Source organism: Ursus maritimus, unplaced genomic scaffold (genome assembly GCF_017311325.1).
Source record: "Ursus maritimus isolate PB19 unplaced genomic scaffold, ASM1731132v1 scaffold_27, whole genome shotgun sequence".
Taxonomy (NCBI): domain Eukaryota; kingdom Metazoa; phylum Chordata; class Mammalia; order Carnivora; family Ursidae; genus Ursus; species Ursus maritimus.
In genome coordinates, this window is record NW_024425230.1 from 37,306,093 (window position 1) to 37,322,175 (window position 16,083).

Here is a 16,083-nt window from a genome sequence, read left to right on the forward strand (position 1 = left end):
TTATTTTGGCTTGGTGATGACAGGTGATAGTTGGAGAGATTATGCTGGAGAAAAAAGATCATGGTAGCAAACGAGTTTTTACAGGCCTTCTGTGGTACTGAGAGTGATGGCAAGAAGGGTTTTTGAACTTCCGTGATGTGATGTCTAGCTTAATATCATTTTAGATTTGGTCTGGTATTTTAGCAAGATTGTGCAGGCTCACAGGTACTTCCCATTTTCCCATTGGTGAATTTTCCGTTTATTTTGTGGCTGTGTGGGTTTTTGATTCAAAGTAAATTGTTGGTGTCATCAGTACCATTTCTAAGTTTTATTAGGTAATCAAGGTGTTCAAGGTAGTTACTGCATTGAAACTGAAACCAGATATAGGAGTTTCTGTTTTTCCTTATTCTGAAACATTGGTTCCAGTATTGTCAGAGAGCATTTATTCCCTCCTAAAAGAAGAAAGAGGAATGTGACATAGTGTGAACAGAAATGGACTCCATCTAAACTACTGGATTTGAACTCCAGATTATGTGTCTTAGACAAGTTCCTTGACTCTTTGTGCCTCAGTTTCCTCATTCATGAAATAGGGATAAAGTAGTACTTTATTTCATAGGCATTTTGTGAAGATTCAGTGAATTAATATTTTTAAATACCTTAGGATAGCGTCTGGTACACAGTAAGTGCTATATAAATGTTAGCTATACATTTGGTTAACTCTGCTTCATCAGTCCCTTTTATGTGTATTTAATGTCTGGGGGGAAACTTTTATTTTTTCAGTTATATTGAAATATAATTGACATTCAGCAAGGAAGAGCTTTTTTAATTTTATTTTTGCCCAGTGTTTAAGCTCCTCCTAAATTCTTTTAGGAAATATTACAGGAATAAAAACCTCTTAAATGTTTATTTGCTTATCCTTAAATCTAGCATCAGTCCTGATAATAGGGAAACTTAATTGATCTTAGCAGTAGATGTCTTTTTTAAGCAATGGGTTGTGGTTTATATCTATTAACAATCTTTGTTTCCATCAACTATAAAGTAGTAAAAACAAATTTCATTCTTTGGAGCAGATGTACAATGACTTCTTACCCTTTCAGAAAATTTAAAATAGACATGCAATATAGGAAAATTATGTTCATATCTGTCAAATGTATATATAAAGAATCAGGAAGTGGTTGGGATTAAATTATTGATGTGTTGATAATACCCACCAGTAGTTACGTAGCTGACTCTTGTTTTTGAAGATTAGGTAGCTTGAATGAAAGTCATCTACTAGGTTTCTAAACCAGGGGAACAAAGAAAAACCAGTCTAGGGGCGCCTGGGTAGCAGAGTCGTTAAGCGTCTGCCTTCGGCTCAGGGCGTGATCCCGGCGTGCCGAGATCGAGTCCCACATCGGGCTCCTCCGCTGGGAGCCTGCTTCTTCCTCTCCCACTCCCCCTGCTGTGTTCCCTCTCTCACTGGCTGTCTCTCTGTCAAATAAATAAATAAAATCTTTAAAAAAAAAGAAAAAAGAAAGAAAAACCAGTCTAATGGACATGAGATGTGTGTTGAATCTTTCCTCAAATTTCTACATGATTTTTATACCAGGCTTACAGCTTTGGCCTCAAAAATAATCTCCTCCACCCTCCCATTAAGCTTATAGAAAGAGTTTAAACTTTAGATTGTAAGCCTTAAATGATTTGAACTTCAATTGGTTTAGAGGAGAAGCATATTTTAGCGCCAAAAGAGAACTTAAAAGTACTCAGGTGGTTCAAAAATGCTAGTCAGGGTGCTTTGATTCACACAGCTAATTTTTTGGTAAATTTGGGACCATCTCCTCAGTTTTTGACTCATTAATTTTTATACTCTATCCAAATGGTTGTTTTACAGCCTTTTAAGAATGTCTATATTTGAACTAGCAAGGTTATTTAGAAAAGTAGAGTTATAGGGATGCCTGGGTATCGCAATTGGTTAAACATCTGCCTTCGGCTCAGGTCATGATTCCAGGGTCCTGGGGTCAAGTCCCGCGTTGGGCTTCTTGCTCACCAGGGAACCTGGTTCTCCCTCTGCCTGACGTTCCCCCGCTTGTGTGCTCTCTCGCTCTCTCTCTACCTGACAAATAAATAAATAAAATATTTTCTTAAAAAAAGTAGAGTTATTAACTAAGCAAGTAATTAAATCACGTACCTAATTCCCACCCCCCCAAAAAAGTATCTGAAAATATGTTTTTGTCATGTAAACCACAATATGGATACTTTATAAGTTAAACATTTAAAGTATTTCTAGAACAATGGTTCCTCCTACTTTCTTTTTCACTGAACGTCGTATGTAAAAAACTTCAGAAAACCCTCTTTTAGTTTTGATATCCATGGTTCTTTTCCTCCAGAGCTCCATAACTATTACTGTTATCTCTAAGTCCCTGTTTTTTATTTTAGAATACTCCTTTTGGTTTCTACCATATCCAAGTGGTCATGTAATTCCCTTCTTATCATCACAGAAGTTATCATTGAGGGTTTTTGTTATCTCTACAAATTGGCTATTGGGAACTGCAGTTGGGACCTATCAGTAGAAGGTCTTTTATTTATATATTTGTACAAACCTCAGAAACTAAAATCTAGTTTGCCTACATTCATAATATCCACTTGACTTTTATATACATCCATTTTTTTTTTTAAGGTTTATTTATTTGAGAGAGAGTGTGCACAAGCCGGGGGAGGGGCAGGGGAAAGGAAGAGCGACTCTCAAGCAGACTCTGTGCTGAGCATGGAGCCGGACGTGGGACTTGATCCCATGACCCTGAGATCATGACCTGAGCCCAAACCAAAAGTCAGTCACTCAACTTACTAAGCCACCCAGGCTCCCCTATACATTCTTTCTTTTGATGCAAAAGTATTAAAATATTTATAAAAACAAAATGCCAACACAGCAACGAGCATAATTTAATGTCCTAAGTACAATTTGATATATTAGTTTGCTGGAGACACATGAAACATGTTTAAGAATCCAAGAAAAATTTCTAGATGAGGCGTCAACATACTGCATCATTGTTCATAATAACCCCTTTCCCCAAAAAGGAAATAATCCAAGTGTCTATCAGTAGAGGAATGATTAAAATAAACTGGTGGTTCATTTTTAATGAAATAATACCCAGTAGTTCAGATGAAGAAATTAAATCTGTATCAACTTTACTAATTATCAAAAACATATTAGTGAATTAAAAAAAAGCAAGCCATAAAAGCATATATTTAGCATCTTACCATTTATGGCAAATTAAAAACTGTATAAAAGAATAATATATACTTATAAATGTGTAGTAGAAAGTTTTAAATGCATGTGAATGAAATGCACTAACTTCAGACTAGTAGTTAACTCTGGAGGATAGAAAGGGATGGAAGATGAGGCTTTAGCTAAACCTGTAATTTTTTTGTTTCTTTATGAATTAAAACATTTGAAGCAAATATGTTAAATTATTAACCTTTGTTAAATCTAGGGAATAAGTATATAGGTGTCTGTTATAGTAGTCTCTTAATAATTAAAATTATTTTAATTTATTAAAATAATTAAAAATATTTCTTGGGGCACCTGGGTGGCTCAGGTAGTTAAGCATCCAACTCTTAATTTCTACTCAGGTTGTGATCTCAGGGTTGTGGGATCGAGCCCCACATCTGGCTCTGCACTCAGCAGGGAATCTGCTTCTCCTTCTCCCTCTGCCCCTTCCCCTGTGCACTCATTCACTCTCTCTCTCAAATAAATAAATAAAATCTTTAAAAAATATTTCTTAAAGTAAGTTAATTTTCTCTATGTATGTGTCTTCAGGGCTGTGAATCTGTCCCCACACACAGGCTTGTGTGGGCACTCCATCATGTGTGCACAAACACATCCTCTCACATTCATTCAACAAATATTTTTTAAGCATTTCTACATAACAGGGACTGTTTTCGGTGCTACAGATACAGCAATGAACAAAACAAAGCCCTTACCATCATGGAACCTATATTCTAGCGGTGGGAAGCAGATAAGTAAGAAAATACACCGTATGCCACATGGTCGTAAGTGCTATGGAGGGGGAAAAAAGCAAGATGGGATGATCAGGGGGACTGGGTAGGGTAGAGGTAGGATTGCTGTTGCATAAGATGATGAAGGAAGGGCTCTCCAATGAAGTGACATTTGAGTTGAGACCTAAAGGAGGTGAGAGAGTGTGCTGTGTGCATGTATCTGTCACCATCTAATGTCAAGTTGTGAATCTCCCAAGTTACATCTCCATTTCAAACCTCTCGCCTTATTTCCATTTAAGTCTTCACTTTGGATGTCTAATAGATGTGTCAAACTTATCATGTCTAAAAGCGAGCTCCTTTTCTCACCATACCCCCCGCCCCGCCCCAGTCTGCTTTACCCACAGTTTTCCCCACCTCAGTTGAGCTGGGACTAGAAATTTGAGACTCCTTTGGGAGAAACTGTTTTAGAAAACAATGGGACTGCATGTGTGAGATCATTTACAGAAAGAAAAGGAGAGATCATATTTAATGATCGGGAAGAGAGAGAGGAGGAGACTAAGGAGTGGCCAGAGATTTGATGGGGAGGTGCCAGGAGAATGTGATGCTTTGAAAGGCGAAAACATGTTTCAGGGGGTCATTAATAGTGTCCAAATCTAATGAGAGGTTAAATGAGATGAAGACTCGGAAGCAACTGTTTTTAGACTTGGCATCATTAATGTTGTTAAAGGGTTCTTTTAAGGAATTAGTGGGATTAAAACCTGATTGGGAATGGATTCAGGAGAGAATGGGAAACAAGGAAATGGATATAGCAAATTATAACTCTTTAGTTTTGGTATAAAGAGCTGCAGAAAGATCTGGCAATATTGGAAAGAGGTTATGGAATCTAAAGGCAGGTATACCCATGAGTGGATACTTCTTGATCATTTCTGCCCAAAGTTTGGAGTTAGAATAAAATCTAAATTGTTACGGTTTAGTTATTTTAAAGGGTCATGTTATTGCTATTACAAGGGGAAAGCGACATTAAATGTCACTTCTTAAAGAAAAGTGGGCAAAAACTGCAATAAAATGCTGGCAAGATAACCAACTAAAAATAGCTCACAGAAATCTGTTACTACATCTTAGATAATATATACTGGAGATATCTAAGAGATTCCATTTTATTAAGTTACTACCTTTTAAAATGAAATTATATTTCCCTTTTTTTTTTTTTTGATTCAGTGGGGATCTGCGGTGTATTTATGTTACAAAAAATCAGTGGCAAAGACTAACACTATATCCTACAAAGCTGGTAAGTATAATTTTTCATGGAATACTTAACATAGATATGTATTATGAGGGTCAGTAAAATTTAAGGAAAAAACCCCCATCTTACGATGTGTTAGTGTCAGGACTGGGACCACAACCCATATCTTTTTTCTTTTTTTCTGTTTTATTTTTACATTTATTGGGTACTTAATGGAAGATTTATTTTAAAAGGAGCTGAGGTAACCATGTTAAATATTCCAAAAAACTAGTATATTCATATGCTTCACGGTAGTGTGACCACAAACTGAAGTTTTAGGATTGTGTTCATATTTGTGTATGTTTCTTCAGAATAATCTTTTCTTGTTTGTCTTACTTAGCCTTCATGGATGAAGCTTGACAAATATTAATCAGTTATTATGAATAGTTATAATGTTCGAGGATTAAAACCTAGATGTATCCTACTGAAGCATTCAGTTATTTGATGAACATTTAATGTTCCCAAATATGTTAAATAATAAAGCATTTTAGCATCATTCATATTATGAGCGCCTAAATTCAAGAGCTGATGACCTAATATTTATTATTGTTTTTATAGGTCTAATTTGTAGATATCCTCAAGAAGATTATGAATCTTTCTCACTCCCAGAATCTGTTCCCCTATTTTGTTTACCAATGGGTGCAACTATTGAATGTTGGCCACCAAATAGCAAATATCCTCTCCCTGTATTTTCTACATTTGTGTTAACTGGAGCCTCAGCTGAAAAGGTACTATGTGTTTTAACGAGTATCAACAAATTTTTTTATATATTATCAAGTCTTAAGTTTTATATAATGTAAGCAACACTGGAAATAACTGGTTAAATTGAGTCTATTACACATACTTCTTCCACTTGATTAAAATAACTATATACAGAGATAAAGGAAAAGAGAATTTTCATTCTGTCCCATATACCCCAGTGCTTTTTTGTGAATATGGTGAAAGATTTTTTCATCATCAAATGGTGATCCTTTACTGCTTCACTTTCTGTGATACGGAAGCTCTGAGAGTAATCTAAAAGACATTATTAAATATGCAAAGCTATTTGGAATTATAGACCATTATAGTTGGAAAGGACCTTGGAAATCATCTAATCTAACATCCTCATTTTATAGATTGGGAAATTGAGTTCTAGAGAAATTCAGTGAATTGCCTGAAGCTGAAATATGTATTTCCTTATCTAAAATTCTGTCCCACTGTCTACTAAATAATTATTTTCAGTTATTTTCTTGTACAGAATATTGATACAGTTGCTTTCACTCTTCAGAAAACGAACACAATTTAATTAAAACACCTTTTTTTCAATAATGAGTTGTGAGAGTAGCACTGTGTAGTTTTGTGTGTGTGTGTGTGTGTGTGTGTTAATGTACTTCAAGAAAGCAACAGTGATGTTTGCTCACTGCTGTGTTCCTGGTACCTGCACCTTGCCTGGCTCATGGGCATATAAATGGCTCATAATGGTCTAGCTCATAATGGCTCATCCATTACATATTTAATGATGTGATTTGAATAAATGATATAAGGTATATTTATTAAATATATTACTTGTTTTCCAGGTCTATGGTGCTGCTATTCAGTTTTATGAACCATACTCTGAAGAGAATCTCACAGAAAAACAGAGACTTCTTTTGGGTTTAGCTTCATCAGCAGATGGGAAATCTGATAATTCCAAAACAATTCACACTAATAAATGCATCTGTCTTCTTTCTCATTGGCCTTTTTTTGATGCATTCAGGAAGTTTTTGACTTTTTTGTATCGTTATTCTATCTCTGGACCTCATGTCCTTCCAATTGAGAAGTAAGTTAGAGAAGCCTTCTTCACTCAAAACTTGGTAGATCTTTCCATTATGGGTGGTATGTTTGTAATGGTAATTCAGTAAATTTTATATGGAAACTAGGTTTTTCAAGAGTTATTTGAAAAAAAACGTTCGGTTATTTCAATCAGTATTTCTCTATTACACTTTTACAGTCATGTTACTTTATTTTATTTTTATTTTTAAGTTTATGTATTTAGTGATCTCTGTACCCAACATGGGGCTCAAACTCATGATCCCGAGATTAAGAGTTATGTGTTCTTCTGACTGAGTCAGCCAGGTGCCCCACAGTCATGTTATTTTAAATGATTTTATCTCTTAACAAAATGAAATGGAATGTTTCATTTTTCATGCTCTTGTGAAGTTTGAAGATCCCAACTGGCATCTTTTTATTAGTTTTATAATTCTTATTTTTCAAATAATTTCGGTTTATTATGAACTTTTAAAAATATTCCCTGCTATTTTTAGATATCATGAATTTAAAGAAAAATTAGATGAACACATTCTTTATTCTTTTTAAAATTTCATGATTTACTTTAAAACCACTAAAACTGAATAACGTTTATGCAGTAAAATTTGTTGCAAATGAGATCTAAATATCTTCATTGTTTATTTGACTGTTGGTTATTTTATACCATCTGTTACTTAAACTCTTTTGTATTCTTCAGCAGAATTCTCTGACCCCAGTGACATTTGGGAAGTGATGGAATTATCATAAAAACATTCAGTGTACAATATTACTTTAATTTTTTCTTGTATTTTTTTTTTACTCTCATCTCAGTATCCTACTCTAGCAGTTAGCAAATTTTTTGGTCTCAGAACCCTTTGATACTCTTAAAAAATGGAGACCCCCAAAGAGCTTTTCTTTATGTGTTATATCTGCCAGTATTTACTACAATAGAAATTAAAAGGGAGATAATATTTAATAAAATATTAAAATAATTACACGTTAACAAGTATCTTTTTTAGAAAAATACCTTTTCAAAAAAAATTAGAAGAGTGACGTTGTGTGACATTTTTGCAAATCTCTAATATCTGGCCTAACTGAACACATCTAGGTTCTCATACACACTTCTGCATTCAATCTATTGCAATATGTTGTTTGGGTGAAAGTATATGAAAAAAACCTGGCTTCTCATAAGTATGTAGGTAGAAGAGGGAGAGCATTTGAATAGCCTTTTCAGATTATTGTGTGGATTTTTATTTGATTCTGCACCAAAACTTGAAAAGTAAAATTTATTAAAGGTTGTTCACAGTGTGCTATCTCAAACTTTAGCAATGAACTTTTTCTGTTACATAAAAACCTGTTGGTTTTCCTCACTCGAGGTGGAACTTTTACACACACATGATTTTTGTAGCATCATACATTGGTCATTTGGAAAATACTTGTTCATGGAGTTAACGTAAATAAATTTTATTATCAATGTAAAAAAATTACATTTGTTAATATCACCACCTATTTCTTCAGAAAAATTTTGAGTATTGAGAAGTTATCAAGTACATGGTGACAAAATTCTAATGTTCACTTAAAATTTAATTTGTTTATTGAATTAAAATTGAAATAATACTAGGAGTTCTTTTTCTTTTCTCTTTAAAGATTTTATTTTTAAGTAATCTCTACACCCAACGTGGGGCTCGAACTCACAAACTCGAGATCAGGAGTCACACTCCCCACCAACTGAGCCAGCCAGATGCCCATAGGAATTATTTTTCTTGAAGCAGTAGGCTCGCCTTATTCATTTTTATATAGAAAATATTTGCTGGGTACCTAACATTGGATAACCTTAATTTGTCAATTGTTCTTTCAAGGAAAAATGACATTCTGTGAGGAAAACAAAACAAGAATTAGGTTCTTTGGTACTGTCCATATACCATGTTAGGTATTATCTCCTTAGGGAGAGGTAAAAGTTAAAATGGTTTTTGAGACATTGATAACATAAACATTGTTGCATGTGAGGAACAGTTAATATGAAAAGCTATTGGATTTAGGTAGAAGCAACTTTAATGTGACAAATGATTTCTGGTATTGTTTGTTCACTGGTTTTTGTAGTAGCAGGGATTTCGAAATTATAAGTACACAGAGCATTTGACTCAACTTGGACTTGTGGTGACATGTTGACCTTTATAGTATATGGTATTCACTTTGGAATCAATTGGGTTCTTGTCTGTTTGTTTTTAAGGCATATTTCTCATTTTATGCATAAAGTTCCTTTTCCATCTCCTCAGAGACCACGGATTTTAGTTCAGGTAAGATTTTCTTGATATAAGTGCCCTATTAAATCATTATTGGCTTTGTCAAAATGTACCATAAGAATAATTTTAAATGGAGGAAAGAACAAATGTGATCAAAAGAATCAGATAGTAGTTCATGTTGGAGTTTGGGCCGTTAGTGTTTTATTAACTGCCTCCCAGGCACACATCTAATGTTTCCCCTTAGGTAAAAGGTTGAAGAGTTAAAGTAGTTGATAGTCGACATTTTGAACATACAAAAAAGGACTTCTTTCCCCTAAATTTGTTCTAAGTATTTGAAAGTTTGTCTGTGCCTTTGGCATTTATTCCCGAAGTTAAATATATTATAATAGATATAAGGAAAAGTTGTGTGTTTTTTCATATATTATGCATGAAGGAAGGTTCATATCTTTGTGATGGGAAAGTTCAAAATGAACAAAAATTATTTTCCCTATGTCTTGTCCCAGTTGACTGTATCTTTTCTCTTTTGTTTACATTTCTTTTTTGTTTGTGGTCTTGATCTGTAAGATGTCTGCTTACTTAATCACCATTTACAAAGCGATTTATATAAAGAAAATGTTTTTATGTGTTATTACTATATGTGCCTTACTGTATTTATCACAACCCTTAATGGGTGTGGGGTATCATTCAAAATTAGAAGTATTTGGCAAATAAGTATTTACGGATTTGTGGAAATATGCATACATATGCATACATTTAAATATGTAGATAAAACAATTACACTATTATATTGGTATATGGTATATATGGTATATATGGATAAAATGTCTAGAAAAAAATATCATTTTTATAATCTTTATATATAATCAGTCTGTATATCCACATGTCTTCCTGGTATTTAGTGCCAGTATGTATGTATGTGTGTGTGTGTGTATATATATATATATATATATATGGCAGATTCAGTTTGAATACACATAAAAGATTTGTTTCATGGGGCGCCTGGGTAGCACAGCAGTTAAGCGTCTGCCTTCGGCTCAGGGCGTGATCCCGGCGTTCTGGGATCGAGCCCCACGTCAGGCTCCTCCGCTATGAGCCTGCTTCTTCCTCTCCCACTCCCCCTGCTTGTGTTCTCTCTCTCGCTGGCTGTCTCTATCTCTGTCAAATAAATAAATAAAATCTTAAAAAAAAAAAAAGATTTGTTTCATGACAGAAGTTGGCAATTTTTTTCTGTTGAGGACCAAACAGTAAAAATTTTAGTCTTTATAGGCCATGCTATATCTGTGAAAACTACTCAGCTCTTATTGTGCAAAAACAGCTATAGATCATACCTAAACGAATGAGCATGGCTAGTGTTCTAATAAAACTTTATAAAAACAGGTGGCCTGTGGATTTGCCCTGGAAGCCATAGGTTTGCTAACCTGGATTTTGTCGTGTTAAATGAATAATTTAGTCTTCCAAGAACATTTTATTAAAGTGGCATCAGGGGAAAAGAGAATTCAGAGTGGGAAAAGTTAGTAGTTAGAAGAGGTCAGTGGTTAGGTCATGCTTTTCAGGATCTTAATAAGTGATATAAACAGTTCCTATACTGGTTAATGTATACACTGAAACTTCATGGACATCGGCATTAGCCCATATATATATATATATTTTTTTTTTTTACCAGAAAGTGGTGTTTTAAAGTTCATCTTTATATTTCAAGCACTTTATTATAAATTTTCTTCCAGTTATCACCGCATGATAATCTGATTCTCAGTCAACCTGTTTCTTCACCTCTTCCACTGAGGCAAGTAAAACTTCACTTTTACCTGTTTTCCAAATCTAGTGTGAGATAAAACGACATTCAAATATTTTCTCTTTTGGTAAAATTTCAAATATTGATGGAAATACTTCTCATTTAACTGTTTCTTATCTAAATTCCTTTTACTTAAAGGAAAAAAGAAAAACCTTTACAATAGTTCGGTATTTTGTGTATCCATTTATTATCATCAAGTACTTACTATAACATAAATAGGTATATATGTATGTAGAGTTTGAGTATGGAAACAATTATTTTTAGCTTTAAATACCCTCTGAAGAGCATTGAAATGCAATTAATTTTAAATTTAACCCACAAATAAAGATACTCCTAAATACTAACCACAGAATAAAACAAGGTATTTCATCACTTAGAAGTTAAGAGAAATTATGAAATATGTTTTTTCTAAAGTATCACTTCTTGAAATGTAATTAGCTATGTAATTTTCTAGCAGAGAAATAGTTACAATATAATTATTTTGTAGCACATACCTAAGGGAGACCAGCTGCCATCTTTGACATTAATTTTGTAAGAATTGCAGATTATTTCATCACTAGGTCTTGGTCCAGAGTGACCAGTGTTTTCTTAACCTTTGTTTGAGCTGAAAATAAACTAGAAATACTGACTGAGACTATGTATGAAATGATCCTAAATTACCCAAGAGGCTTTTTTTTGGGTAACAGCTTTATTGATATAATTCACATATCATACAATTCACCCAGTTAAATTGTACAATTCAGTGGTTATATTCACTCTGTGAATATAGAAATATAGAGAGATCATTATAATCAATTTTAGACCATTTACATCACTCTAAAAGAGAAACCATGTGCCTTTTAGCAGTTACCCCCGCATGTCTCCCATTTCTTCGCACACAAATACACACACTCTCTCTCTCCCTTTTTCTCTCTCTCTCTCTCTCTCCCCCGCCCCCTCCCCGGCCCAAGGCAACCAAGAATCTACTTTCTGTCTCTACAGATTTGCCCAGTTTGCCTGTTCTGGATATTTCATATAAATGGAATTATATAATATGTGACCTTTTGGGTTTGTCTTCTTTACTTATAATAATGTGTCCAAAGTTCATCCATGTTGTATCATCATTACTTTATTCCTTTCTGTTTACAACAAATATTCCATTATATGGATAGACCACATTTTATTTATTCATTTATCAGTTGATGGACATTTGTCTTGTTTCTGCTTTTTGGCTACAATAAATAATGCTGCTATGAACATGCACAAGTTTTTTGTGGACATGTTTTCATTTCTCCAAGAGACTTATTATTAGTTTTACTTTATTTAAAAAAGTTAATTCAGTGAAGCCAGTTATTTAGCATTATAAAGACAACATACTGATTGGCTTACTGAATTACTTATTTTGTCAGTTCAGCATTTTGTTACCACACAGAATGTCTCAGCTTGGGTTATTAATTTGCTTTGTATGTACATACTATCACTTGACTTGGTAGCTCTCGATTTCATATTACTATTATCATTACATTACTAAAGATAATCAAGCTGTAAATCGAAATTTTAATATGTATATTTACCTTAAAGGAAGTAGACCTGTAAGTCATGTATTTTTTCTGATAATTACCATGAAAGATGAGCCAATAAAAAACTTCCATTAAACAAATTTGCTTTCACCCAAAGCATCCATCTTATAGATTGAATTCTTTATTTAGACATCTACCTAGCAGATCTTTTTCTGAAAAGAAAAACAACTTTTCATTTTCCATATTGAATACAATGCAGAAAAATCAAATAATTTTGAAACCTTTGAAAACTTCATTGTTTTCATAATATGTTTCCGATGGGTGTTTTCCATGCATAAGGGCAGCAATCACATTTAAAGTTGAATAAATAATATAATCCTACCCCAGTCATGACCTTTTCTCATTATTTTGGATAATAAGGTGTTTGGATTTTTTTTTTTTTAATTGTATATATTTCTTTGGGTTGACAGTGGTGGCAAGTTTTCAACACTACTTCAAAATTTAGGCCCTGAAAACGCTGTGACACTACTGGTGTTTGCAGTTACAGAACATAAGATTCTCATCCATTCCTTACGGCCTTCCGTGCTTACTAGTGTGACAGAAGCATTAGTGTCTGTGAGTATCAGAGTTCTTATTGTCAATCAATTTCATTTTAAACGTAATTTATTCATTTAATTTAAAGCTACTTTAAGACTTAGCTAAAATTCAGAGTGATGAATTTTCATGTTGTGAAAAAAATGTTAATTTTCTGACCATTAATATTAGTCGTAATTATTTAGTTTGTTATCAAATGTTAGACTTTAGGTATGAATATTTAAAAGACAGTTTTTTGTGTGTGCTGATAAATTATGCTTCAGTGTCAAACAGCTGAATATTTTCCTATTTTTATTTATCCAAGATGATTTTCCCTTTCCACTGGCCATGCCCGTATGTTCCTCTCTGCCCACTGGCTTTAGCAGATGTCTTGAGTGCACCATGTCCATTCATAGTAGGAATTGATTCAAGATATTTTGATCTCTATGACCCTCCACCAGATGTTAGTTGTGTTGACCTAGATACCAACACTATTTCTCAGTAAGTACATTTTAGTGATTCTGTACCCAATAATTTACAACTTCATAGTGTATGTATGTAATTGTACATTTTATGAATGCTAATTAGAATTCTTTTGAGATGTATTGTTTTTGTATTTGGGATTATTACCATCTATGAATCAACTTGTACTATTTTTTTTTTTAAGATTTTATTTATTAGAGACAGAGAGAGAACAAGAGTGTGAGAGCTGGGGGAGGGGCAGAAAGAGAGGGAGAGAATCTCAAGCAGACTCCATGCTGAGCGCAGAGCCCAACATGGTGCTCAGTTTCACCACCGTGAGATCATGACCTGAACCGAAATCAAGAGTCAGATGCTTAACGAACTGAGCCTCCCAGACACCCCAACTTGTACTGCTCAATGGGATAGATTTAGGGTATTAGAGAGGTTATACTATAATATACTATATACACATTTAATCCTCAGATCTTTAAATATTTAAGAAACATTATTATAATCTTATACTTAGAAATTTAGCAGAAGGGAAATTGAGATTAGAAATAGAAAAATTTATTTTCCATTTTCCAGATGAGTATGGGTGAAATCACAATTGAATTGGAATGTTGTACCTTGGTATTTCAATTCTATTTCTAGTCTTGTGTAATACTATTAGAATGCTAATACTTCAAGAAAAATTTATATAATGCTTTAAAATTTTTAAATAACTTATAAATTATACATGATTTTATCACCTTTATACTTTAGGAATATTAGGACTTTCTAAGTTTCCCTCTCTTTTTATTAGAATAATATTTAAGTTGTAGCTATTGGAGCTATATTTTTATAGCTTTTTTATAATTCAGTTGTTCTCTTGTACCCTTTATTTTCAATTTAATCATACTTAAGCTATTCAGGGAAGAGGAAATTGATGCAATGACCACATTGCATTCACAAGACATACTTAAAATAACTATGAGTTAGTCTATCAGTAAAGCACAAAAGCTGGTACACCTTTTACAACTTAAATATGTGTATGTGCAATAGGTTTTTCTCCATTTTTAATAAGCGTATTTCATATTAAAGCCTTTTGATTTAATTCTATAATCTTACATTAATTCTAATCTTGTTGTATGTTGAAAGAAACCTCAAGTGCCTAAACCATTAGAAAAAATTTTCTATTATAGAAAAATTAATATATAATATAAAAAATATAAAATGATAAATAATATAGCAAAAGTATACTTTTCTATTATAAAGCATTTACACTGTCAAAAAGCTTGTTTTCAGACAACGCCTAACCAAGAAAATATGAGCTATACTTTGGGCATAAAAGCCATTTTATATATGGGGTTTACGGAATCAAAGATTCTTTACCGGGAACATGTCATTCATTACCAGGAATATTTCATTCTTTAACAATTAAAGTAATAGCTCTTTTCTTTGCCAGTTGTTATATGACACAATGTTTTTAAATTGAAATTAAGGGTGGTGAATTAGTATATACTGTGTTTATTATGGTAATAAATTACGTTTACCCTCTTTTTATACTTTCCAGTTTGTTAAAAGAATTTTTAAAAGTTTATGTTTTTGTTTTGATCACTAATGAGTTAAAGAGTCAAAGAAAAGTCGTTTGCGCTCATCAGTAGCCTTCCTTCTTGTTATTATTGCCTATAGAAGGACTAAACTAGTGAATTAACAGCTTTCTACTTTCCTTCATCCGAATTTCTGGAACCTCAATCTGAAATTTGAAAGAAAAACAAGTCCTGAATATGCAATTTTGGTTTCTTTTTCCCTCTCTTAGATACATAGAATACAGAATATGTTATGCATGTCAATAAATTTTTGAAGAAAGGGAAATTAATATCTGGTATGTACTAGGCATAAAGCTGTATGCATAGCCTATGTTATCTCATCTTATTCTTTGTATTTTGTGAGTTTTTATTAACCCCCCCTGACAGGTAAGGAAACCAAAGCTTAGATTTATAAGTAATTTAGCAGAAGGCACATAGATAGCATCTCCTGCCAGCTGGATTTTGAAACCATCACTGTCCGACTCCAAAACCAATACCTCTGCCACTAATTACTGGCTATTTATGTAATAGTAATCTTGTAAATGGAAAACACCATGAATAAAAATGCAGAAGGCTATCGTAGATTCAAACTCAGGTACTAAATGAGACTCTTCTACCCAGCCAAGTTTTAGAGTGAAGACATCAAGGACAAGAGGAGGAAGTTATGTGAATAAATTACAGAAATTAGCTGTAATGCACGGATACCAAGATTCTGTTCGTTTATGCTGCAGACATATCTTGAACTCCCTTTTTTGCTAGGTACTGGGAATAAAAAGGCAAACCAAGTACCCTCCTTTCTCCTGTTGCTCATAATCCAGTTTTACGAGCAGGCATGCACACAGTGAATGATAAGGTACAGTGGGAGTGCTGTGTTGCAAAGTTTTACCGAGAAAAAATAATTTAAAAAGTGTTCTGCATTGTCTTCTCACTATAATGCAGGATTCCA

At 33.4% G+C, this 16,083-nt stretch overlaps 1 protein-coding gene across 8 annotated transcripts in view; it reads left to right on the plus strand.

Annotated features, from left to right (window-relative positions):
- Positions 1 to 16,083, plus strand: part of DENND4A (DENN domain containing 4A) — a 146,534-nt gene that overhangs the window by 72,855 nt on the left and 57,596 nt on the right. For all 8 annotated transcript variants that reach the window (XM_040643083.1, XM_008708568.2, XM_040643085.1 and 5 more), the window contains 7 exons: positions 5,173 to 5,242; positions 5,795 to 5,964; positions 6,793 to 7,034; positions 9,231 to 9,297; positions 10,968 to 11,026; positions 13,005 to 13,149; positions 13,433 to 13,608. In XM_040643083.1, coding sequence (XP_040499017.1) covers positions 5,173 to 5,242; positions 5,795 to 5,964; positions 6,793 to 7,034; positions 9,231 to 9,297; positions 10,968 to 11,026; positions 13,005 to 13,149; positions 13,433 to 13,608 — 929 coding nt within the window. The remainder of the gene's footprint in view (positions 1 to 5,172; positions 5,243 to 5,794; positions 5,965 to 6,792; positions 7,035 to 9,230; positions 9,298 to 10,967; positions 11,027 to 13,004; positions 13,150 to 13,432; positions 13,609 to 16,083) is intronic.